Source organism: Coffea eugenioides, chromosome 6 (genome assembly GCF_003713205.1).
Source record: "Coffea eugenioides isolate CCC68of chromosome 6, Ceug_1.0, whole genome shotgun sequence".
NCBI lineage: Eukaryota > Viridiplantae > Streptophyta > Magnoliopsida > Gentianales > Rubiaceae > Coffea > Coffea eugenioides.
The window spans coordinates 11,447,258-11,474,460 of NC_040040.1; the positions used below are offsets into that span (position 1 = coordinate 11,447,258).

General features: G+C 35.4%; 2 protein-coding genes across 5 annotated transcripts; one reads left to right on the forward strand and one right to left on the reverse strand.

Moving 5' to 3' along the window:
* Window positions 1-375: 375 nt before the first annotated feature.
* Window positions 376-15,335, reverse strand: LOC113775925. Of its 2 annotated transcripts, none has more exons than XM_027320979.1 (19): window positions 15,040-15,335; window positions 13,575-13,898; window positions 13,235-13,423; window positions 13,062-13,145; window positions 12,387-12,446; window positions 11,976-12,020; window positions 10,252-10,451; window positions 9,133-9,612; window positions 8,198-8,324; window positions 7,895-8,092; window positions 7,277-7,366; window positions 6,285-6,347; window positions 5,395-5,469; window positions 5,229-5,279; window positions 4,134-4,211; window positions 3,204-3,338; window positions 2,313-2,420; window positions 894-959; window positions 376-735 (listed from the first exon to the last, which is right to left on the reverse strand). In XM_027320979.1, exons 2-19 carry the CDS (start codon window positions 13,878-13,880, stop codon window positions 667-669), a joined length of 2,424 nt encoding a protein of 807 aa, XP_027176780.1. In that variant the 5' UTR covers window positions 13,881-13,898; window positions 15,040-15,335; the 3' UTR covers window positions 376-666. The 2 variants fall into 2 exon arrangements, with proteins under 2 accessions (XP_027176780.1, XP_027176779.1); XM_027320978.1 differs by having other exon boundaries at window positions 14,847-15,335.
* An 8,043-nt stretch (window positions 15,336-23,378) lies between these two features.
* Window positions 23,379-27,026, forward strand: LOC113774512 (12-oxophytodienoate reductase 3). Of its 3 annotated transcripts, none has more exons than XM_027319041.1 (6): window positions 23,379-23,637; window positions 23,732-23,844; window positions 24,172-24,312; window positions 24,820-24,950; window positions 25,250-25,435; window positions 26,244-27,026. In XM_027319041.1, exons 2-6 carry the CDS (start codon window positions 23,765-23,767, stop codon window positions 26,903-26,905), a joined length of 1,200 nt encoding a protein of 399 aa, XP_027174842.1. In that variant the 5' UTR covers window positions 23,379-23,637; window positions 23,732-23,764; the 3' UTR covers window positions 26,906-27,026. The 3 variants fall into 3 exon arrangements, with proteins under 3 accessions (XP_027174842.1, XP_027174843.1, XP_027174841.1); XM_027319042.1 differs by having other exon boundaries at window positions 23,379-23,632; XM_027319040.1 differs by having other exon boundaries at window positions 23,379-23,844.
* The last annotated feature ends 177 nt before the right edge of the window (window positions 27,027-27,203 follow it).

Genomic DNA, 27,203 nt, shown 5'->3' on the forward strand with positions numbered 1-27,203 from the left:
AACAAAATCATACGCAATCAAGGACATACCTTACAGGTGGAAGCCATAAACTACTTGCAGAATAACTTGAGCTTTCTGAGAAACTGCAAGGCCCTCAGCATACTTCTTTTCCTTTGCACTTCCCACATAACAAAATGGACATCCAAGGACTAATTTATGACAAAAATCTATATATATCTCTCTTTTTTTTTTTGGGGAAAATTCTATGAATAATCTGAAGGAGCACACAAACTAAATAACGACCAAACTAAATCATAAGATGCAACTATTTGACGATTTCTTCCCCCAAGCAAACTCACACCTGAATCGGAAAAGCACACATCAAGCAAGGGGAAAATGAGCATGGAAGAATATATCTGATGTAAGCACATCATAAATCCTGTACACAACAGCTCTCTCATTGAACCATTATAATTTAGAAAGCGCCCAAATTCACCTGAAATGAGATATGGTGTCCCATGTCCCCAAAAAACAGGTTGAATTTAGATGCAAGTAACAAGCTCACAACAGAGAGATAAAAAAATAAACCACAGAAAAAACTCGTATATACAAACTGAAAATAAACAAAATTTTATATTAAATTAAAGTTTAATAACTAATAGATACAGAACTTGCGTTCTGCTGACTATAGCATTTTACAGTGCCAGGTTAAATAGTCATGGCAATCTACTCCTTCTGGAAGAAAGAGAGTACAAAATCTGTATGAACTGAGAATAGCTGTGTATCCACAAAGAGCTGCAAAACATACAGAAAATAACTCATCAGTATGTTCACAGTGGCCAACAGAAGTGCACCTAAATAAACAAGGAAGAAAATAAGGAGTAAAAAAATACATTTCAATTTATGAGCATCTCCTTGAAATGCCACTTCATATCTCAAGAAAAGGAACCTACCTTCATAAACGATCGGTCTCGACTAGGAAAAGATTCTATGAAACTCTCCTTCAGAAGTAAAGAGACCTGATGGCAAAATAAAACTAAGTTACAGCTGATGATGCTGCATCAAATAATTCAAAATGACGGATGCAACTTTAAGACCAAGTGGATATGCTGTTTCAGATGGATTGACAAGGACCTAGAAGTAATCCATAGATCAGATTTGAAAACTAATTTTTTAAATTTGCAATTCTGGAGCATACCAGTTGCTGACGATTTGTCAAGCCAAAATCTTTTCTTGCCATACCATGCATACTAGGATAATCAAAGACTTCAAGCGAATGGTAACCGACAATAATGGTCACATTACTGTTGTAATCCCAGACGTAGTACACAGTATTGCAGTCACGTTCACAGCACTAACATTTGATGAAATATTTTCTAGATGTCTTCCAAAATTCTAAGGCAGCATTTCATTAATCTTAAAACTAGATGTAGAAGCAGTCTGACTTGCAGTTATATTGTTGAACAGTCAGGAAGAATAAGCATCAACGCCAAATAGATTCAGAAAATGGATATAGAATAACATTATACAAGTTTGATGATACATTATCTCATTCAGATACCTGACCAGATAAACTTTCTCTCAAGTATCACGTCAATTTACTATTGTTCAGGCTTCTCAGTAAGCAATGATAGCAGCAGATGATCAAAGCATAACACAGAATACAGGAAAATTGACAAGGTTTTTACAAAACCAAAGGTTAAAAATTTTATCCCAGCTTCATAATTGAAGCGCCATTCAACTTCCGGAGAAAATAAATTAACCTCTCCAAACCACCACCACCACAACCCCCCCCCCCAAAAAAACCCCCAAAAAAAAAAAAAAAAAAAAAAAACCCTCCTTCCAAACACCAAAAAACCACAACCAAATATGGAAACGGGAGAAAGAAAGAGAAGCAACATTGCTTCTGAAAAGAAAAGTAGCCATTAGGATATTTTCCATAGTTTCACCAAAAGGTCAGCATCTATCTCCACATACATTCAGTGGGTGAGGTCAAACATACTGGCAGTCTTGTCAATGTATTCTAATTCAGATCACTAAAGGTACATAGTTTCTTCATTTTCTTGTCTCTTTGCAACAGAAAAGTTTGTAGGTCACATGATCTCTTTATTTGATTTGATTATCTTCAAACATGAGTTAAACAAAATAGACTTCTGTATGATTCCAATCCAACTCAGTTTTAGACAGCAGAAAAAGCCTGTAACTTTTAGAGGACTCTTTCCAAAATGAACATATCATTTAGCTAGGGTTTCATGAAGTTGAAGGATTCTCCCAATGTATATTTATAGTATCAGAAGCAGAAATTAAGAAGTCTAGTAGTCCCCAGTTTTGATCAAATATTAATTTCACCAAAACCACAATAAAACACAAACCTTATCATCATTGGATTGCACATTGGTAATTGTGTGAGAACGAAGGTTGGAGCAAAGAGAATCTAGATAAGCTCTCAATACTGATAGGAAACTCTTTGCAGCATCAACCTAACAGAAAATTAAACAGATATAAACAGAAAGAGAATTAGGCTCTGATTACTGATAGGATTCCTTTTGCTTCACTGCAATAGAATACTGTACAAATACAAAATGGAACCAGCATAAGAAACATTACTAACAACTGTTTACCCAAAAAAAAATGTTCTTCATAAAAGTGGACAACGAGCATGTGTTAATTGGTTGGGGGAAAAAATCAAAATGATTTCTTAACATATCTATCTCCATCATACAAAGTACCAATGGCTGGAAGCCATAAGCAAAGAAGCCCATATGCATACAACCAGAAGGTTGTGAATGTACGAGGAACTAAAATCTGTGCATATTGCACAACAAATCATACACTCTTTCTCGATGACATTGGGACAAGGTAAATCAGGATAAATCCCCAGACTTCGTCTAATCAAGTGCTGATTGGAAAGAATAATCATAATGATTGGAGAGACCATTTGTGTGATCTTTGCCATAGTAGCAAAGCAAGGAGTAATTGTCATAAGAACAGGAAAATGAACGAAGGTGTTTAGGCTTCAAACGAGCATATGCATGTATCTTTGCCATTGAAACAGCCACTAAGATTTTCTGCTTCTATCTGACAATTATGTTTTAGTTTAGAACCATTAAGTATCAACCATAAAGACCAGCCACTATAGAACAACACATGAATTGACAAAGATGGAAAGTATTTCCACTGATGTTCTACATGATAGTGAAGAAAAGGGTGCAGGAGATCATTCAGGTGAAAATTAATTGAATAAAAGATAAAGATACACATACCTGTGCATCTGTACATTCATAAATAGGCCTCTTCCTTCCCAAATAACTTTCTCCAACAAGTTTTGCATGATAAGGACTTAAGGATGAATACAATTCCCTATATTGGGGTAGTGTTGGCATTGTTGGTGACTTCACCTGTTCCCACAATTTGCCAGAATGAGATCAGACAACATATTACACAAATCATCTATGCATAGAGCAAGCCACAACGATACAGATGCAAATTCTTAAGACAAGGGAGTTTACTGCATCTAATACTTCACCAAGATATACTAAATTTATCACTCTATCCACTTATATGTCTCTCATAACACAACATTCAGGGAGATTTTGCAATGACCAAGCCCATGGCCCCAATTGGCGACCATGTGGTTCGACAAGAGCCACTTGGATTAATTGATGCAAGCTGATCTAAGCAAGTGATTTAATAGAAACCACGTGGCTCTTGTTTAAACCACACAGCCCACAGGTGGGGCTATGGAAAGGGTCCACACAAGAATTTCCCCGACAATCATAAAGCATTATGTGAATAATCCTCCCTTAAATTCATCCACCGTATCACTCATTGAGACACTTCCATTTTCCACTGCAGTCCTCTGAAGTTATAATGGAGACTGAAGCCCTTACTTTGGCTTCAACTTTTTCCCGTTTCTCATTTCTTTATCAGCTACATCAAGGCTTATCCGACTATTTATTTGAAAAAAAAAAATGATCAACAAAAAACTACAAATAAATAAACAAATCACCAAACAAAAGAAAATTTCCCTCTATAACACATAAGATAAGGGTTAATTGTTCCAAAGTTTTTGCCCGAGTGGAATTTTCTTGCACCAGATAAACCCCAAAAGGACAACTGAAAGGAAAGAGAAATGGGTGTAACTGTAGCCTTTTTAAGAAACTATTCCACATCTAATTCTGCAAGAAAAATACCTGGTTTTTGTTCATATCAACAAGAATGACGTTTGTCAACTTCGATTGTACCTCAGTGGTTTTGTTCTTCACACCCACCTATTAAAATTACCGTCAATATTCAGAATGGCAGTAATTAGCAGCTATAACAACTTGTCTAATAAAAAGGCCACACTCTATGACCTTGATAGGATCAAATACATAGATATGATCCTGATCAGGTTGTGGATTTTAAAGAAGGAATAGCTGGGGGCTATTGCTATCCATCATAGTTGGTTTACGATGACATTTGCTGACAGAAAAAACACGTACAGGTGTGCCTTATATAATCAAAACATAAATATGGATATATGTATAAATGGGAGATGCAATTTTCACATTCCAACGTTGTGTAGGCAACTTTTTACTCTAGTTATAACATGCCAGACAGCTATTGACTGCTACACATAAGTCGTAAGAAATAAAATCAAGAATCTATTCCTCAAGTCCCATTCACACATGCTACGGAAACCTGTTGCCGAAATACAAATAATTAGAACGCCTACAGCATGTTATGCAGGCACTATCTGAACAGGCTTACTGTTGATAAAAGTACGATCCCATATATACATATACCAAGTCAAAGCATACAATTTAAAAGATGTGATGAACAATTCTCCTGCTATGCAACTCAACCTTTAATTGATTCTATAAACATCCGTTCAGCTTTTTGTCAGTATGCTAAAACAAAACAATATTCTGGAGCTAAAATCATCTTGATAATGGTTGGGAGGAAGAGAGTGCAACAAAGCCAGACAAAAAGTTCGAAGGGGCCATGACCATTGAGGGATAACAGGCTTCAAGAGGGCAATGACCCGAAGCCAGACACAAAACCTAGAGGTGAAGGCTGCATAGCTGAAAAACCAGATTGAGGTCACGAGATCATGTCATAGCAAAACCTGAGGGAGTTCGAAATCATTTATCTATATTTTCACAGGCATATAGAAAGCATTTGAAAGAAAGGTTTCACATAGACCTCACATGCCATCATAGTGTCCAAATGCATGTTCCAAAATATTTGTTAATGATTTGGGATCAACAAGCAGAAAAAAGTCGCAATGATATGGTAGAACTCACTATGTAAGGCACAGGTGCATCCAAAAAGTCCAGCATGTCATTTGGCAAAACCTGAAAGGTCAGGCAGTCAGAGAGAATGACGAAAATGGCAAATAACTATAAACTCTAACAAGAACAATCAACTACTCATAAATACAAAATCATTGAGGTAAGAAATGACAATTACCGGCATTAGCAAGCTCTGCCACTGATAAGGACGAATAAGGGGTATAATTGATAAAACTGAAGCAGACAATACACCCTGCATATTCAAATAAACAAATGTAAAATCACTAATACCAATGTGGATTCTTTCTCCTTCAAGTGACAAATAGATGGGAAAAAGTTATTCAAAACAAGTAAATATTTGTTATTAATGCATAATCAAATAAGATGAATCATCTCTAAACCACATGTTAAATAAAATTAGAAGAACTAATGGGATTGAAAATATTACATTTCTAGGAGTAACTAAGTTTTACTCTATTGTGCAATCCCCATCCAAGTTGGACATTGTAAAAGCTAATTACAACATGAACCAGAAAATAGGTGTCTTATGTTTGCTCTCATATTTAAAACACTAAACTTTTAAGTATATTAAAAAAATATAATCTTCTAGCTAATTTTTAAATGATTTCAGTATCAGTCAATTAAAATACAAACTTCAAATACAACCAAACTTAGTCCTATCATATCCCAACTAATTTAGTATGACATCCAAATCTAGACAGCCCAATTTAGAAAATCCAATTACCTCTGAAGCTAAAATAGATTGAGGAATAAACTTTTACAAATTCAAATTTAGGGAGCTAATTGTCAACAATGCAATAGTTGTAAGATATAAATGAAAATTATGCAATTCCAGATCTACATCTCTTTGAACTTGTTAAAACACACTCATTCAACAAAGCCACAAAAATAAATCCAACATTTTTGCAAGCATAAGGAAGTACACCAGTCATAAAGAAAATTTAACAATACTCATACTCCTACAGAAAACATAGATCCATTTCTCTTTTATTGTCATCTGGTGCACAAACACATTGTCCACAAAACTATAAAGATATAATAACTTACCAAATTTGAACAAACAACTGCGACTTGCTTCTCCAAAAGGGCTCCAGCAAATAATGTCAACACCTGTAAAAACATTTCACAGCAATTAGTCCAAATTATCTTTCACTTTGTGTGCAGAGTGCAAGGCTGATATCATAAAAGGCTCCAGCAAGAGGGCAGCAATTTTATTAAGGATCTGCCTATGATGCAGAAGTTAACAGAGACATTTTCAGCATAAAATCAACAACCCAGACCAAAGCTTGACAATTAGTGTTAATTCACAAGTTTATGCACATTAGATATGCACAGAAAGAGCTAATTTGCACGCACTTTTAAACCTAGTAAGGTGGCTGTTGCACACAAACTAGTCATGCCCATCCACAAAACAGGGGGGAGGTAACCTGAAAGGCTATTTAATATTTAGTTTTTATTATTTTAAACAGCACTACGACCTAGATATATGCAATTGTAATCAAGAGGATTCTTTGAATTTGACTTTGAAGTTCACTCTATCTGCCAGGTAAAATTTCAATATTTTGAGGATATCTTTTGTAACTTATCAACTCTAAAGCGTCTTACATAAAATATTCTGAGGGAAAATCAATGCAAGTGACCTTTGGAGCCTGCTGCAAGATGCAAGTGAACATGTACCAGAGAGAACTACTAAACAGACAAAATTTGAAATATAATAGAAAATCTAGTTGCTGCCCCTCAACTTCTTACTCAAGACAACCTTCAACTTCAAATCTAGAACTTCTGGATGGCAAATTATCCAGAGACATTGTACTATATCCTCAATAACTTCAACAGTTATCAAGCTCAGGAAGCAATTTTTCAAGAATTCTAAGACAGATGTGCCACTAAATTCTGGATTCAAGTAATCAGAAGATACGAAATAATCTGCTATTGAGTGATCAAACTAAGTAAAGAACATTTAAAATCTATGCATTTGTTCCCTGTTGACGCCAAGTCCTTGGCCCACATTCAGACAGGTTAATGCTACACCAACTCACATGCTCAAGTCGCAAGGAGCCACATAAGCATGCAACAGCCCATACAGATAAAGCATTTGCTTCCTCCTCTGCCATGAGTGCACAATAAGCCTGTAGAATAAAGTGAAAATAAGCCTCAAGAGAAGCAACATATAAAGCAATGATCAAAATAAACCACACTCCTGTTACCCCAGTTGGTGTGATACCCCAAAAAAGTACAGTAAAATTAAAGAAAAGACAATATCAGCCGTTCTGTTCCTCAGTATCAAGCACAAGTATATAAGAGTAAATATGATGAGACTTCTTTGCATATAGCATTATTATGTCATAGTAGAACCAATTGCAAATTATTTTCATCTATAGAATACGTTAAATATTTCGAGGCATTCCAAATAGCAAGCATATCAGGTAAAATGGGATAAATGTGGAGGTTAATTAAGTTAATTCACAGCAGAGTAACCAACGATCTGCTTTTGCAGTATAGCCAGAAATTATTCATGCAGCATTTAACTTTCTCCACTAACATCTCTTGCTCACATGAAACTGAAAACCCCATAGGCCAGGGGAAAAAAATAAATTGAGAAAATAAAAAGGTGAAGAAAACCAGCAATTAGCAGTTAACAAAAGGCCAAAAAATACCTCTGCTAATTCCAAACTAGTAGTGCATGACTTCAGATCAATTGTTGATCCAGCAATTTGTAGAACAGTTTCATCAATTCTATGATATTCTAAAGGATGTAGGTGATCCAGAGGGTGAAACTTAATAGTCAAACCACGTGAAGGGCAATGTAGCCGGTAATATTCGCATATTATTTGTAAAGAACCATGATCATTGGCCTGCAAAAACCCACAGAAAACATTGTCCATCAAAAGAGCCTTATAATATCTTGAAATTTCTTGTTAGAGCTTGCAATTCAAGCTACAAGAAAACAAAATCTTAACCTTAGCCCACTCAAGGATATCATCATGCTCATTGCAAACATCCTGGCCAGAGAAGGATGGCTCTTCCACTTCTACATCATCAACATCACTTCTAAAATGTCTGCCTTCACCCGGAGAGCCCTGGAAACTGAGTAAAGCACATCATTTGTCAAGCTAAATTTCACTTGAAAAGGCCCTGAATAATGCTATCAATCAATCTAAAGCAAAGTTGGCATGCATGACATGCATAAGGGTAGATAGAAAAAGTCCTCGATCTTCAAGACCTATCTACACAACAGGCTGAACATAAGAATGTACTGAGCTTATCTAGAAGATCTTTGTCATATATGATAAAGATAAAGGACATGTATCTCTGCCTAAAAATTATAAGAACCTTTTTGTCTTGTCAAACAGGCATGAGTGTATTTAGCTTAGGTTTTCATACAATTCATATCAGAGTTTCCAAGATTATCTTCAAGATTAATTATTTAACAGGAACCCCAGCAAAGTAAGTTTAAAGAGATCTACTGAAAGTCAAAATTATTATACTCGATCAAAATAAAACCCCTGAGATAGAGGTTAAAAAAATGCATTTTGCTCAGAAATTATTTTCAGGGCAAGACGATAAGCAACTAACAAATCGAACAATCAAGACATACTAGTCTTAAAAAAATTTCCGAACTTAAGGAAAATTTAATTAAGGAAATTAAAAACAAACAAGCCTCCACCTCAGTCTACAGCTGAGAATTTGTTCACCATAACCATAGTTGCTAAAGATCCAAGCAACAAGAGACAAAGAGCTAATGACAATCAGCCGATCTTTCAAGCAACCACAGAAAATATTCAACAGAAGAATGTATTCTTAACTATTCCACCCAAAGAACCTCAAAGCCACATAAAAGAGGCAACATCAACAGGATGATGGATTATGAAATGCCAAGAATAGATATGCATACCTAGAGGAAGATTCAGAGCTTTCATACTGTTGATAACGAAGAAGGGGCAACACCGCATTGGGTAAGCGCTTCTCTACAGATTGTTTATTAATTACAAAATCATCAACAGATACATCACAGACTTCAGAAATCTGTGATCCAACTAGAGTTTCTGCTTTAGCATGGCATTTCTCCATATCAGGATCCAATGCAGCAACAGCAGAACCATCACCACTTCTCTTTGATGTGAAAATGTCCCCCTCTGAAATTTGATGCTCCAAATGACAACTATCATCTGTGACTCTTCCTGGTAGAGAATCACTCAAACTTGACTCTGAAGATTCTGCAGTTCCATTGTGTATACATTGTGCCCTGTCTTCCAATGAAATGCTCCCAGATTCTTCTTCAGAGTTGTCTTCTTTATCACAGCCCACAGGTAACTCCAGCTCTAGATCACCAATATTTCTGGTTAACCGTTCCAACCTTTCTTCGGTGAAAATGCTGTTATCCGAAAAACAAAACATAAAACCCAAGATGAGGCCAAAGCCAAGTGTGTTTATTGCACAATCTTCTCAAGATACAGAAAAAAAATAAGGAAAAAAAAAAGCCAAAACTTCCACCATAAAGAAATGACAGGTTCAATTTTCATGCAGACTAAATCCCCACTATAATGCCTATGAAATTTCCATCACACAGATGGTTGAAGAAGAAAAAAATTACTAGATAATTACATAGAATTACTATCAGTATGGCAAATGCATACAGCAGCATCAAATGGGCCATCTTGAGAAGGCATGCAGATATGAGAAGGAATTAAATCCTCTGGTAATGTTTTGCATGATATAATTCTATATCTAACACACTATTTGTCCATAACCATAAGTGAAGTCCAAAATGTGTTTGATGGAGCCGCTCTGAAGTATGTATCTATGATAAATCTAATTTGCATTCCCATGATCCTACCTAGGCAAACTCTTTTTGCAAAATGGTTGAGACCACCCAAAAAAAAAAGAGGAGTTAAGTTATTTTCCACGTGGGAAAAGTTTTTAAAAATTTCACACATTACCACACAAAATACAGTAAAGAACCACATGTAGTACCTAATAAGAACATGTCTCTTTGATTCATATGTTATTATACCTGTTCAACACACCAAAGTGCAGCTCGTAAAATGGAAGTCTTGAAAGAATGCAATAACAGCGTTTTGTGGTTAGAATATGGCGGCTCAACCCCAAATGACAAGGCTGCCCGTCTGAAATCATGGAAATCAATCCAGACGGCTTCTGTACTATCTCTTCAACCAAAACACAACAACCATACAGCGTTGAGTCATCAGCCACCTATGCAACAAAAAACTGTTATTACGAGACCAAACAATAAGATAGGAGAAGACAGGAAGAAAACTTCATAGAGATGACGATAAGCATCTCATGAAAACAAATGGAGATGGAAATTGTTAAAATCAATCTCAAAAACAAAGGCTAACCAACATTTACTTCTCCATTTTTGCTTTTAAACAAAATACCAAAAAAGGCAAGAATACAATTCATCATCCAGATAAATCCACCCCTCAAAAAAAATAGAAAAGGCAGGCACTAACACAAAAAGAAAGGAAATTCCAAAATCCATTTCAGCTTTATTCACCACCGTCAGTAAAGCAAGCAGGAAGCATACATTCCTGCCCACAGAATTAGATACTAATCTTGGTATTTAAGTGTCTGCGAAAGATCAAGTTACATAATTTTTCATGAACATGATAAGTTGCACAATCTGGGAAAAGCTTTTGAAATGGGAATTGAAAGAAGCTACAGACAAAACAACCATTATGGTACTTACAGCTCAACCATTAACATCTGAACAAGACACAGAAAATAGAGATGCAGGCTGTGTCATCCAAATGCATGATTAAATGAGGACATAAAGCAGAAACCTCATCATGTTTTATCAATCAATTATAGAGAAAAAAAAAGTCATCTAACATATACAACAATATACAAGGTTATATTCAGTATCTAAGAACAGATTTGATCAGTGGATGCATTCATATTAATTCCAGTTAGCATGTTCCGATGTTCTACATTCAAAATGCCCAAAACATTCAGCTGCATAACATGATCACTGTAAATTCTGTGTTTAATGTTGAGGGATCAGAGGCAAGAAAACACAAAACAGTAATTCAAGAGAACAAAAATTGATTGCTAAAATGTAATTAAATTCATCAACAATTGGGAAATCTAACTAAAAAATCCTCCAATACATGTATTAACAAATAAAGTTTGATGGATCAGAGGGCAAGGAAATGTAAAAAAAGTAATACAATAAAAAGAAAAATGGATTGGTAACAAGAAAAACTAAAATATGTCAAAAGTTGAAAATCCTAATACGAAATCTTCCACAACAATAACAAGCAATTCTTGCACCATTTAGCATCACCCTTTCACTAGTAAGTTTGAAAACAACAAAATCTTTCTTAAGAAATGTAAAAGACTATGAAGGTGCAATCTCTGGAAAACTGGAAAAGAGACTAGTACATTGCTTGATGTACAATGCAGTAAGACAGTAAAGCAGTCATGTACAGCAAAAAAGATATCTTGTAGTTGGCATGACAAAGTAGATACTACTAAGTAACAAGAGGCATGACTTCAGGTAATTTACACACGATGACATCTAATTCCACACAAGGTGCAGGTAAATAAACAATCAGTTTCTCACTCAATGAAAAACTCAAATCCAGCAGAATATTGATAGTAGAAGACCAAACTTCAGTTGATGTGAAACTCAAGCAACACCAATCACAAAGTGAATGCACAACTCGCAGACAGAAAGTGGAGGAAGCAGGGAATAAAAAAGAATTCTTTCTATACCTGCAGTCGGAACACGAAAGACAAGTCACTCTGTTTGAGGTGTTCCTGCGAGACAAGAAGCAAGTCAATGTCACTAATTGTCAGTGACTTGGCTAAGGTAAACATTACATCATTTGCAACTAACCAGAAAAAAAAAACACGGGACTGTATTTCTTTGACAATTCCAACTATTCGTTTAATTGATAGAGATTGTTAATGAAATATACAGAAACTCGAAAGGTCATATGAACATCCAAATGGCTCCCAATATAATCAGAAAAATAAGGCAAAAAAAAACTGTGGCCTCATGATTGGTAAACTTACTGAAGTTGGTCTAAACACAGAAAACCAAATTCAATGAGTCAAGAACTATTATCTATCTCAGGTTGTTACCCACGTACAAGAACAAAAATAGTGAGAAAGTAACATTACTTGGCCCAGAAGTATCTCATTCAACTCACTCATCGAAGGAGTTCTCTCAATTGCATGAACCTGTAACAAAATGAATCATTTCATGAGTTGATACATAAATCAGAGCAAAAACAATAAACAGGTGGAGCCAATAAATTGCCTAGTTTTGCACTCTCTTCAAAGACCATGCACTCCTATCCTATTTCCTTACAACGCAAAAGCTAAGATTTACCCAGTAGGATTGCAATGATAACCCTGAGGAAAACTGACACGCAGAAAAAGGAATGAAACAAGCAACAGTGAACTCATACAAGTTAACAACTTTACAAACAAATATTTCTACAACAAGTACACGAAGAATCAGATGGACTAGGTTTTACATTCATATGCATCAAACAAATTCTCCAATATATTCAGACAGGATACAAGCTCCCCGACAGTGTTCCAGTTTGCTCTTTTTCAGGGTTAAGTGCCAAAACTAGAAATGATCAGCCACATTCAGAAGTATATGTCCACATATAAGATTACACACGAAAAAAGTAAATAAAAGACACACAGCTAAAAATTACAACTCACTGTAACTTTTCAATATCAAGGAATGACCCCCAACATAATAGCACTTAAGAAAAAGATTTTAACATTGAACTAGTTGGTAAAGTATAATCAGAGAAAAAGGATAACTTCCAGTAAACCAACCTCAACTCCTGCAGGAAAGCAGAACGAGAGAAGATCCTTGTATTTCAATGGCAGCTGTTTCTCTGGTGGATAAACAAATAAAACCTGAAAGTGAAAAAAGAAGATCAAAACTTATGTCTGATTATCCAAATTTCATGATTGATATATTTTTGAATAGTATACAATATATGCACCTGAGGCTCCAGGTTCGGTTCAATACGAGATTGATTCTGACCATTTAGTGCAGTACGAAATCTTCCTGAACCTTCAGACTTTCTACCAAAGTAAAGCTTCTGAAGAGCTTGAATGTCACAATTAGGATGGAGTCCAACAACTACCATGCTCTCAAAAAGTCTGGATGGCTCTTTCCAAATTTTGTGGTCCTGCAAACTTAAATTACACTATTATCTACGAAAGGCATGACCTTGCTTACTCATATAATACAGACAGAAGAAGCAAGGTAAATTATAAGCAGACTTTCAAGTCCACATCCAGAGCCACTGACTCCAATAAACATAAAGAGGAAAAATATACCAGGGACTGCAACTGAAAGCTTGCCCATTGACGTTTTTGGCTAGTTAGTACTTCAGGGTTGTAAGGTCCACTTTTCACTTCAGGAGGGCTAGACAAGCCTTTCAGTAATCTAGACACTTGATTCTGAAGTTTCTGAAGCTGGCTACTGCTATCGTCCTTCGATGAATATACTACCGAGGGGCGTGGGGATCGTGCAGCAACTGCTGCTGCTGCAGCAGCAGCAACTGCTCTTGCAACATCTTCAGTTGTCTGCATGAAGAACGAAGCACTCCATCCAGGGCTACCTGACTCTTCATTCTTCTCCATTTGGACACTTCGTCCCTCCTACAATTGAAACACAATCAATCAAACATGAATTAACTGAAAACAGTAACACCTCATTGCTAAATGCTCATCCTCCAAATACAAAATGATTACTTGAACATGATATACCACGAACAAAAGCCCTAACTTTGTCCTCCAATCCCCCGCCCAAAAAAAAAAAAAACTATCATGCTTTACTCTTCAAAGCTGAATTGATTTCAATAACCTCTTCATCTAAGTTAGACATCACCCGGCCATCAAAATAACCAGTTGACTGTGACCATCTTTCACTATTAACCCGTGAAAGTCAAAGATTGAACCCTTATGTTCCTGCCGTTGGAAAAAGGCATAAATTACCACTTCATCAAAACAATGATAAGCTTGCACTAGAAACTCCCTTCTCTCTCTCCCATACAGTTTCATGTCAAGACTCCATTTCCCCTAAATAATCCTCCGATAAGGATCTCATCCCCTTGTTAACATTCTTCTGGACCTCAAGCTCATACTAATACTCGCACGTTTAACAGGCTCTCCTTACTGGGATGATTTGGACAAGCTCTTAAATCAACCTGAAGTAATTCCAGTTATGACAAAATATGACCTTGGCATAACAAAAAGAAATATGACATGTTCAGGATTTAAATCGACTACTGGTGATCAGAAAAATCCAACTTCAAAAAGCAAAACTTTAAGACTAAGATACACATGTACTACCAAAATTAAAATCACCAAATTGATTACTCATAAATAGCCGAACCAAGCATGAACAACGTCATTAAACCTTAAGCCACACAAAAGCTTCCAACTTTATGCTTTTAAACCTCGATACCACATCACAACATCATAAAACAAAAGAAAACCACGTATATGCAGGAGAAAGTTTGGAAATGGGGGAAAAACAACCACCTCTGGAAAGAAATGAAAGGAAAGCAGAAACGAGGGGAAAAAGGGAAGAAAAAAAAACCCCACCTATATGCGTAAAAGTTACAACTGATTGGAGAGAGCAGCAGAAATAACAGAAAAAATATCTATATATCGGTCTGAATTTGGGTAGTATACGGAGGAAAAGGTAAATCAGGCAGCCATCTGAGAGAAAGGGAGGAGTGGTGATGTTGTCCTTATTGTCTTTGGAAACTGGAAGGAAAGAAAGAAAGGAACTCACCAAAGACAAAGGAGACTTATCACAGAGAACTCATCGGAGTACTCGGTGATTATGGATGAGTTTCCTGGATTATTACATAACATAGGTGGGATTAGGCGATTGATTAAACTTTGGCTTATTTGGGTTGATTTTAGTATTTGCGTAAAAGAAATGAAAAATCTAATGAGATTTGTAAGGCAAAATTAATTAACATAGGACGTGGGAAATGATAGAAAATGAGAAGAGAATCCATAGTCCATAGGCCTCGTGCAAGTCGACTGATGAAACTGCGTGAGGGACGGCCGCCTCTGTCAAGGGCTGTTTGGCATGTTTCATACTGGAGGATATCTTTTACTTTTCGTATTTTCGCTTATGGAATTTCCTCTTCTTGGGGTAAGTCTTTATTGGAGTTTATGTGTTGCATTTGGAGAATCCGAAATATTAATAATATCTACATTTGACTTTTTGTTTCATTAGCATAACTGGATTATTGTGGAATATTGAGATGTTAATAATTTGTCAAAAATGTTGCTGCTGTTGTTGTTGTCAACTTTGATTGTTAAGTTATTAAATGATTATATTTATGATGATATAAAAGTCAGAATTTGTTGGCGGACACAAAATTTGGCTAGTTAAACTATAAAATACCATAAAAGAATTGTAACGGATTAAAGTCTTGCCAAAAAAGGCATGAAATTATAACAGGTTATAATCGTGCCAAAAGAAAAAGCGAATAAAAATGTTTTGACTAGTTCAGATAAAAATATCATAAAAAAAATTGTAACGCATCATAGTTTCGCCAAGAAAAAAAACTTAATATTGTTAAATTTAGTCGCATTGGTTCATATTTTACTTTAGGATTGATTAGACACAAAAAGCGCCGGCTATAAAATGAAAATAGTAGATTAATGAGTTTAATTTTTTGAATAGATGACTATTTGACAACTTCATGTAAGCTTCCCTCTTGTTTAGGGATGGAAGTGCGTAGGGTGATATCCTCCGATTTAATGGTTAATCCGATTAATGATCAATGAATCATAAGTTTGAATTTGGTATTGATGAAAGGTTATTGAGGATTAACCTTATATGATTTGGTAAGAAGGCATTAAAATCTTGATACCCGGTAGTTCGATTTGACATCAATATTAGGGATTGATACCTCTATAAAATCTTTTTATTATCTTTAGTCTGTATTTATTTCTCAATATCAATCTTGTAAAGTGTTTTTTGTCATAATTTATGTACAACTTGTTTAGATATGCAGAAAAAGTTACCTGAATTTTCTTTTGCATATTTGTTGAAATTGCTAATAGGTAAGAGCATGAATTGACTAAAAGTCTCAAATGGAGACAATTGTGAATAAAAATAGAAAAAAAGTTGATTTAACCGTTTATAAAATGTTGAAATTGCATGCAAGTTATATGGTTTCGCCCAAGATTAAAACTTAATGTAGTATGTTGATATAACATGATGTATATGTCAATTTATTTTTTTGAACTATTCATATTGACTGGTTGAGAATAGCCAATAGATAATTCGAACTCGCGAGTAAAAAGGTTTGGTAATGAGAATTAAAACTATAATCTCTACTCGTATTATGGTATCAAACATTCTTATTTTAAAAATTGGAACTTTTCTGATTGCATGATTGAAATTCAAAGATTTCAAATTTTCTTATATATTCCCATAATTCATCAATTTGTTTAAAGCTAGCTACCAGATAAAGCATAGCATGCAGTTATAGCTATAGGTCAGAGCAAAACATAAAATACACTACTATTGCTGACATGTTAGGATTTCAAACTTTTTTATTTACAATATGAAATTCAGAGGATATGTATTAATGCATCATTATTCTCGTCCAAAGGAGATTTTGAGTCTCTCTCGCTCTCTAGTATTCCCGATCCATTTGGGTTTTTTTTTTTTTGTAAAATAGATTAGAATAGAAATAAAATGGACGTTGTCCATTAATAAAGAGAGGAAATGAAATTTATTTGTAGCATACAAAACTTACGTTTGGTTAATTTCCAATGCATGCCAAACATTCCTAATTGTTGCCTAATTGATCATGCGAACGTTAGGTTGGGTAAATGAGTTGTAAAATGTGTTTGACTGGTTTGTTAAAAGGGTACATTAACCGGTTGGATGATGCTTAGCAACAAGGATCCGATGAGTTACTTTATTGAGATTATCATCTCAAATTTTATAATGGGTTTTTTATAAAAAATTTGGGTCTACACGCGAAAATGCCCGTCCTGCTCGTTGCATATCATATTATTAGTAGCGCAAACGGCGTGTGGTGCGCCTAACTTTAATGGGAAAGTGCGAGTAAACTTTGCACCCGACTGCTTAGACCGCAATCACCCAGTCACGTGCCCTTTTTATAATTATTTCTAGTTTACGCAGTAGCGCAACACATGCACTTTTTAGGGTAGGTGTCTCCCTATTGAGGCACATGACATGCCATTTGGTTCGTAATCCATGCAAAAAGAATTGCAGGACAAAAACTAGTTCTTATGGTATTAACGGAATTGCAGGACATCGTGCAGTAAAGATTCTAAAGAAAGGATGTAATTATATTCGGTCTAATTGTTTTTAAACTCTGTCAAATGAGCAAATATATAGCTAAGGGGGTTAGAATCTTTGCTAGAATGTTAACACGAAATTTTATTTCTTCATAAATATTGATTTTTTAAGAAGGTTTGCCGATATTAAAGCAATTTACGGTCATCCCAAATCTTTAGATTAGGAGCCTCCATTAGGGGCGTAAATTAATCATGCTACTGGACTCAAATTCGTGAGTATTTTGATCAAAAACATGACTCGAACTCAGCATTGACCGAACTCGAATCGAGTTTCGATTTACTTGACAAGGTAATTGAGTCGAGTATGAGTAGAAAAAAAAAATAAAATTGACTACTCATCGAACCTTATTGAATAGTGTATTTATAATATAATTTTAATTACTTATTACAAAATTATGAAATTTGCTAAAAAAATTGAGTTTGAAAACTCGAAAGGGTTCGATTTGATCGATCTCAAATTTGAGCTCAAGTAATGTAAAATTAGTTCAAAGTCAAGCACGAACATACTTTTACAAAACTCGACGAGCTTAAGTTCATGTATTTTACTCAAGTAGAGTTCGTCGTAGACTAAACGAACTCTACTTGACTGGACATCAGCCCTAGTCTCTATGATTGCAATTATAAGGCAAAATTTAAAACACATTTTATATATTTAAAGAGCTTGTTTATATTGCATTTTTTGAAAGTTTTTAACAGTTTTTTTTTTATAGAAAAATAACATGACACTCTAATATTTTCTTTGACATGAGTACTATGTGCCGATAAAAAGGCAAGAAAAATATGTCAATAAAACATTCTTAATTTAATAGACATCATAAACATTACACTCAAAACAATGCTTTATAACCTCTAAATTCCAAAAGTGTAGTCAAATTTGATAAGAAATTCCTGAAAAATAAAAAAAGGAAAGAAAAACATAGGCATGGTCTCTTGGCCTCGGGGTAAAGCCGCTAATTGAGAAGCGACAACTACTGGTTAAGGGTAGGAATAATATTTGTCTTTTAAAACAAAATGTATGTTATTTATTCAATCATGCAAGTCACTTTAAACACAGTATACGCCTTTATGCAGATGTCATACTTAGTATATATCGTATGATCGGAACTACATAAAGTATTTTTTTGAGCCAATCATAGCCGTTAAACCTTCACAAACGGTTGCTATACCATTCCCGTCTCGAGTGCAAGGTAGGAACAATTGCTACAGTAACTAAAAGGTTAAGGACGAATCTTGGGCCAACAAATAATTACAAGGTTCAGCTTATATATTATATATACATCGTGTTTAGCGTCATGTATTGGATCTATAAAATTTTGAAATATGTTTATATCGTATTATATTATGTTATTCAATTATCATTGAATATAATATGAATTCAAATGTATTATATTTAATATTTAACAATTCAATAATTTAATAAATTCAAATTTCAAACTTCAATTTTATCAAACCCACTCTTAGTTTCTTTTTTTTGTGGTGGGCACAAGCTCAGCGGCTACACCTCGTTGAATTGAGTAACGGTTAACCTGGTAATCGTTTGGATCCCTGGTCCTCCTGCCCCAGATTCGTAACTGTTAACCGGATAGATTAATATAATATAATATAATAAGTGAAGGGAGGAGGGGGTGTCATTTGTCAGGTGGACACGACATGGTCAGTACTTGATTGGTGTCTGGTCATGCGGGCGGAAAGTTGCCCACTACTACTACTGTTTTAGGCTTGTCTTGGCTCGGCCGATGACATTTCTCAATTCTCATGTGGTACTGTTCAATTCCCCACTTCTATCATTCCATGCTAAATGGTATCAACTAGTTGTCCCCAAGACTTTTCTGTACTCGGGACCTAAACAGGGCCCACTAGGTATGGGTAATCGGTATGAACTATCAAGCGTTGTAGTACGAGGGACATCTCAAGTTGAGATTCTCAACTGCCTCTTCCGTTTGGTTGAGAATCAACTCTTTTTTTTTTTTTTTTTTTTTGGGATAAAAAAGGATTGATTGGATCAAGTTCTGATCATCATCATGGATCCGAATATGTCTTCGATCACCCTCAAATCTCTTCCATTGATGAGATGTGCATATGTAAATATTGTACTACTTTTTTTAATACATCATATACGAAATAAAAAAGTAGTTAAAAAATGTATTAATGCTACAAATAAATAAAATTTGACAAATAATTCACTATCTAAACAAATAATTACTTATTATTCTTTTGTTTGATGATAATTAGCAGTAGGATATATAATACCATTTTTTATCTGGCAAGAATACTCAGATGAATTTGTTCTATAATCTACTTGTAGAATAATGATAAATAACATATAACGGTACAAGGATATCGTTTGTATATTATTGCAAAAAGCTTACGAGTGAAACCTTAAATCAAACGCACCTAAATATTTATCTTTACTTGGGTTGAACTCTTTTTAAAGTTGCATCATCTACCTCTATCAAATTTTCTTTGATTTACTCAAATAATTGGAATATTTGTCAAACACGTAACTCTTTTCGATAGAAAAAGTCGCATTATCCCTATCTAATTAAGGCTTTAGCTGAACAAGCATTTCGAACTTCATTAGAGTAACATACATTCATACATACACATAGCTATATATATATATATATATATATATTAGAATAACTTCGATATGGTAAAACTAATTTGAAACAACTCTAATTATATTCTGGTCTTTACGTACTTGCTTGGCTCTTTTACTCTTTTAAGAATGGTTAAAATTTGGTTGCTTGGACAGTGGACATCACGTAACTTTTAATCAACAATTTCGGATTAGAGAAGAAACGGAGGATCAATTAAATTCAGAGAAAGAAATATATATAAGTTTATAATTTTTACTGTCCTTACTGTCAGATCATAGAAAAACACGCTCAATTTTGGATTCAACCGTTCCAGTTGAAACCGTCAAAATAGAGCTTGAAGCCTGGGAAGGATAATTATACATTAGTAGCATTTAATTGACCTTAATTAAGTACTAGGTTTCAGCTTTAAATTGTATACAAAAAATGCACTGCACCTGCACCCGAAAAGTGCTGAAAGAGTTTCAGAGGCTACTTTTTTTTTTTCAGAGGCTACTTGCTATACAGAAAGTGTGTGTGATTTGGAACGAGTTTCAGAGGCTACTCGCTCTAGAAAGAGCATTAAGTTGACCAAGTTCAAGCAAACTTGCTGCCGCCATTCTGCAATACTACCGAAAAGTCCAAGAATTGGACGACTTAGTCAAACTGAACAAATTTTATCAGAAACCGTTTATTTTTGTTAGATCTCTGACTTGTATTAATCCTTTTTTTTTTTTCTGACTTGGTTCTAATTTCTGGAATTCCAAACCTCTCATCATGTTGATTTGATGCCAAGACTTCCTCTCCATGCTAAGACTTTTTTGGGATCGCACAATTTTTTTGTCAAACTATTTCAAAAGGAAAGTGATATTTCAACAATAACACTTAAATTTTTGTCGAACTATCTGTTTTACATTTTGTTATTTTATAGACAAGTGTAAGGTATCGATTTGATGTACGTGGAATAAAAAGGTGATTGAAAAATGTGTTTACGAAATGCGAATTTTTTTTTTTTAAAAAAAGACAATTCAAGCAAGACCGTGAAAATTATAAAAAGGCATAATAAATTGTGTCTTTTTAAATTAGATGTTCTATTCATGGAGAATATTCTAAATTCCATATTATAATTCTGGGGAAATGAAATATTCCAAAGTCATGTAGTTGGTACGACACAGGAGAAAATCTACCACTTCAGGGAGCCCAATAACGAGGTCAGTACATTCATGACTCTTTTTACCACAAAAAAATAGTATTGTCTTTTTTTTTTTTTTTGAGATGACAACTGTTGTATGACTTAATTTATCTTACACTAAGGGGGAAGGGACGGACCTAAGGAGATCCAGGATAACTCAGAAGAGACTGAACCACCACCGGATCAGACGAATGCACTACACATCCGCCTGGATTTTTTGAAACAAGCCACTTTAAATGTGTCATTCATCGAGCCTTATTGTCGCAAAATAGTTTTTTGTCGAAGGGACAATCTTTTGTCGCAAAATAGTATTGTCGCAAAAATAGTGTTGTTAAACTTTCAAGTTCTCAACATGGTTATTTTCTCTAAACAAATTTAAGAATCTATTTAGGGGCTCTATTTAAAGACCAAATGATGATGAAAGGTGCGTTAATATCAAGAATGTTTCACCTAAGATAATCAATTAATGTAGCAACATTAGTAAGACCCAAAAAAATAAAATAAAAAATGGACACCTCTTTCTTCATTCTCTCCCCCTCTTTACTACCCCTTGTTTCTATCACTGACATTTCTTATCAGCGAGCCAACCAGTACAGTGGTTTCAACTAACGGTGTTGGGTGGGCGAACAGGGCATTGCTTTTTCCATTGAACAGAAGGATTAGAATAAGGATTGATGACGGTTTTGTTTTGATCAACAGCATATGCTTATGATGTATGATGATGGCCTAACCAAAAACAACAAACCAAATGATGGTGGCATTTGATAGCGAGCTGGCCCGACCTTCATCTAAATAATTGACTCACTTTCTTGTGGAATCTTAAAGGCACAATACCTCGATGTAGATTGTGATGATGTAATTCCTTGGTTTTAGACTCTTAATTAAGAAAATTCCTATTTCCAAAGTATTTGGAGAGAAATGTGGAGCTAGTGCCCAGCTACAAGGCTTGTGGGAATAACTCATCAAACTTGTTTGGTCAGTTTGGAGAAAAAGGGTTGTAAGTAACTTCAAGAAAACGAGCTACTATTACATTTGATTGGCATTTCGCATTAAATCAATGTGTATTTTCTTGAATTTACACCTATTTAGTATTTTCCGTGCGTAAGAAAAATTAATTCTATCATAAAATCTAAGATAAAAAGGGGGCAGAATCAACCCACACCTGACTAATCCCTATCCAAAAGTATAATCCATTGGATATAGGTGTAAATTTATCATCCAATGAGATGAAATTAGCCATTTGGGCTTTTGAAACGAGCAAAATTCAATTGGGGGTCTGGAGCGAAACATGAGCCCACTAACCCAAATCCGAAACATACCAAAGGCTGGGCGGTGGGCCATGTCAACTAGGCTGAGCTCCAAAGTTTAAAGTTACAATAATGTTTGGTATTGAATATCAAAAAGTTGTTAGTAGTAATTCCTAAGCGGTGGTCCAAATGATAATGATTGGTTTCTTAAATGATAGCCAATTGCATTACTTTACTTTTGGTCCATTGTCATAATTCTGCCTTTTTTTTTTTAAAAAAAAAGAAACGTCATAACTCTGTCATACATTCGAACTTGTTTGTATAAAGTGACTATAAATAAACTTTCACGGTATTATTGTAATAAAGACTAATTTTATAACGTATGAAGCCTTCATAAACTTGACATGTTGCACACTTTTTTTTTCATTTTTTATTGGTAATGCTGCATTTGATTAAATTGTGATAAGTGACTAAATGCGCTAAAGTAAAATGTTGTTATAGATGTAATTTCAATGAGTAGAAAACCCAATGTACGATCTTATTAAATGTATGAAATATAATAAAATAGGACTAAAATTGTTAATTTCTCTTTTCGTCCTCAAATTCGATTTGATTAGACTCGTCTCCCAATTCAAAATGAAGTAGTTTTTCTGAATATTTTTTATTCATCCCTACATTGACAATTCTCATGGGATCACCGAGTAAAATGAGAAAAGAAAGGAGAGAAACGGAGTAAAATGACCCTCTTTCCTTCTACCGTCCAACCGTTCAAGGAGGCAGGCAAGAACAAGGAAACAGCTGCACGGCCGCACATACACATTCACATGGGCAGCTGGTCAACGAGTCCAAAGATTCTCCTCCTCCTTTCTCTGATTAACCAATAATAAAGAAATACCCATTGTGGAAATCGTGACCAAATTTCTTGTTGAAAACAACACTCCATCTCAAATCAATAGTGCACCACAGACCATTGTAGTTTGAAATCGACCATACCAGTCAACCCGCTTTCATCTTGTCAGGCAAACTCCACTACTTCTTTTGCTTATTTATGCCCATTATTATTTGTGTATCGCTCTCCTAGAATTCTGATCAGATCACTTCCATTTTCTCCAGTTAGTAGTACTCCTCGACTTCTGAAGAGCCACCATGGCTGAAACTAAGTCAGATCAAGGAAGCCCATCTCTCTTTTCTCCATACAAGATGGGAAAGTTCAATCTGTCTCACAGGTTAGTGATTGCAGTTATCAGTTGAGTCCTCTGTCCCTCCCTGCAGATGCGTATTTTCCTGATCCTTCTTGATCAGCTGCAAATTTTCTAATCTTTTTTTTTGTAACAAGCATGACTAGATAATTGAGCTCTAAAGCTGAATTATTGAGCTTGAGATATATAGTAAGTACTCTATTAGTAGGGGTGCTAATATACTGGAGCTGCAGAATTTCATTTTTGGGCTGCCAAATTTGTCTTCATTTTTCTCTTACACGAATTTGTCCCTTGCATGACTAATGACATATTCTGTTTTTCTGGGGCTACCCATATATATATATATGATGGCAGGGTGGTTCTGGCGCCGATGACAAGATGCAGGGCCATAAATAGCATTCCTCAGCCTGCCATGGCGGAGTACTACGCCCAAAGAGCAACCAATGGTGGCTTTCTCATCACGGAGGGCACCATGATCTCGCCAACTGCTGCCGGGTAATTCTGTACTTTATGCTTTCTGGATGTTTATTAGGAAAAGTATATTAGTCCAAGTATTTGAAACTGTAGGGCCTCTCTGATAAAACAACGTTGTCTACAAGTATTACTATAGTTGAGTGGGATCCATATGTTTAATGTTCGCACAATTGGAGCCATTAGAGCTAGATATTTTTTTCTTGATAAAGTTGGAACATCATTTTTACACTAACCAATCGATCCTTACACTATACTTTGGTATATAACGCAGTAGATTCGGAAGCTTGGTATAGCCGAAAGGAAGGAAGACATAAATGAGTTGTGTAATATTTTCTGATAAAATTTCACATTTCCCTTTAATTTTCGTTGTTATCTTTTGCATGGCATGATGTTTATTTCATTTCTACGCGAGGGAAAGTCGAGCTTGTGAATCTATTGACATTTGATTAAATCTAATTAAAACACACACACACACACACGCTGTTTGGAATAAACATTTCTTTTCTTACGTTTGTGATGTGGATCCAGGTTTCCGCATGTGCCGGGGATCTTTACAAAGGAACAAGTGGAGGCATGGAAGCAAGTGGTTGATGCAGTACATGCCAAGGGTGCTATTATTTTCTGTCAACTGTGGCACGTTGGCCGTGCGTCACATGAAGGTGTAATTTTGTGGTGTTAGTATAAAATAAAGCTAAACTTGACTAGAATTAATGGCTAATGCTAAATTATTTTATAAGACAAATTTCAGTTGTATTCGAGTATGATAACGAAAATGTGAGAACTTTTATTTTTTTCTACTATGCTGGTTTGAAGAATTATTGAACACAATGTTCAAGACCAAATGAAATTCGAACCGTTTCAAAACCACTTAGACACTTTAATAACAATTAGGCGATCAGTTTTACTTGGGTTGTAATATTCCACTTTTACTTACTTGGGTTGTAATATTCTTGATCAGTTTATCAACCTGGTGGTGGTGCACCCATATCATCAACGGGAAAGCCTATATCAAAGAGGTGGAGGATATTGATGCCTGATGGCAGCCATGGGATCTACCCTAAACCCCGTCCATTAACAACAGCGCATGAGATTGCGCAAGTTGTGGAAGATTACCGCCAGTCGGCCTTGAATGCCATTGAAGCCGGTCAGTCCATTTTGTTTATCTATACATATTTTGACAATCATGTGTATGTTGAATTGGTTTGATTTTTCCATTAGCACTTCCTTGAGCTTGATGAGAATATTGCTAGGAGATTCTAAGGCACCATCACCCCAAGCTATGGCATTTTGATGTAGAGGAGGAGCTGCCGTGAATGGACTGCCATTGCTTGGTTCTTACAATACTATGTGCTTACTTTGTGGGATCTTCACAATCACTGGAGTCTGGTTCTGCATGACCTTTCCATTACATATTATATTTATTTAATATTTCCCTGCTGGAAATTCACAAAATGGGAAAAAAAAATACTCGTAAGACATACTTGGGATATTAACTGCACAGTAACATCAATACTTTACCATGATGGTCCTTTTAGCTCTCCGGTTATGTGAGGATTCATGTAGTGTTCCTGGCTGTTTTTCGTTTGTGGTAGAAAGTAGTAAAATTGCGAATTTGTAGTAAATCAATTATTAGATCAATATCATTAAAAGTACTTAGTTGACAAGGATGTAACCATGAACTTAAAAGATCAGCAATGTGGAATGCTGAATGGAATCCAGTTCAGCCTGCAGTTGGCATTCCAGTTCCTTTGATTGTTTTATCATATTTGAGAATCCCAAGAGAATTGAAATTTCTCAGCTAACTGTGATAAAAAAAAATTGTCATATGTCGTTGCTGTTGGCCTTGATGAAGTTAAAACTATGATTTGCTATTATGATTATATTCTGCACTATATAATTATCTAGTACAAGTTTCTTAGGTTTATGGATTAAAGGATTTCTTACTGTAACAGGTTTTGATGGTATTGAAATCCATGGAGCACATGGCTACCTAATTGACCAGTTCTTGAAAGATGGGATCAATGATCGGACAGATGAATATGGTGGATCTGTTGCAAATCGCTGCAAATTCATTGTGCAGGTGGTTCAGGCTGTTGTTTCAGCAATTGGTGCAGATCGTGTTGGTGTCAGAATTTCCCCTGCTATTGACCATCTTGATGCCATGGACTCTGATCCACTAAGCTTAGGCCTGGCAGTGATTGAGAGACTTAACAAGCTCCAACTGAATTCAGGCTCCAAGTTAACATACTTGCACGTGACTCAACCTCGATATACAGCGTATGGCCAGACAGAAGCAGGCAGACAGGGGAGTGAAGAGGAGGAGGCCCAACTAGTGAGGACTTTGCGAAAAGCTTATCAAGGAACTTTCATTTCCAGTGGTGGGTTCACCAGAGAGCTAGGAGTTGAAGCGGTAGCTCAGGGTGATGCTGATTTGGTTTCCTATGGTCGCCTTTTTATCTCAAATCCAGACTTAGTTTTACGCTTTAAGCTAAATGCTCCTTTGATTAGGTATAATAGATCTACCTTCTATACTCATGATCCTGTTGTAGGATACACAGATTACCCTTTTCTAAGCAATGGTACCAGTGGCAATGTACCACAATCACGTCTGTAATTTGCATGTTGTTCTATTATGGTTGAGGACTTGATAGGTTTATGCCTTCAACTTGACTGGTTTTGTTTAACGTCTCATCTGCTTTTATAATGGAAGTTTCCAGTGTGTTCTTTGAATTTTATTATCCATGCATCATGTTGACCGAGAGAGATCTCAATATATTCTGAACTAGTCCCAAAAAGTACAGAAGACAATTGACCCCATTGCTTTTGGCGGAGAGGGAGAGAGTTCATAGAATTTTTTTAAAATTAATTTTTGCATTCAACTAAGGATTTGTGATCATGACTGCACCCTTCTA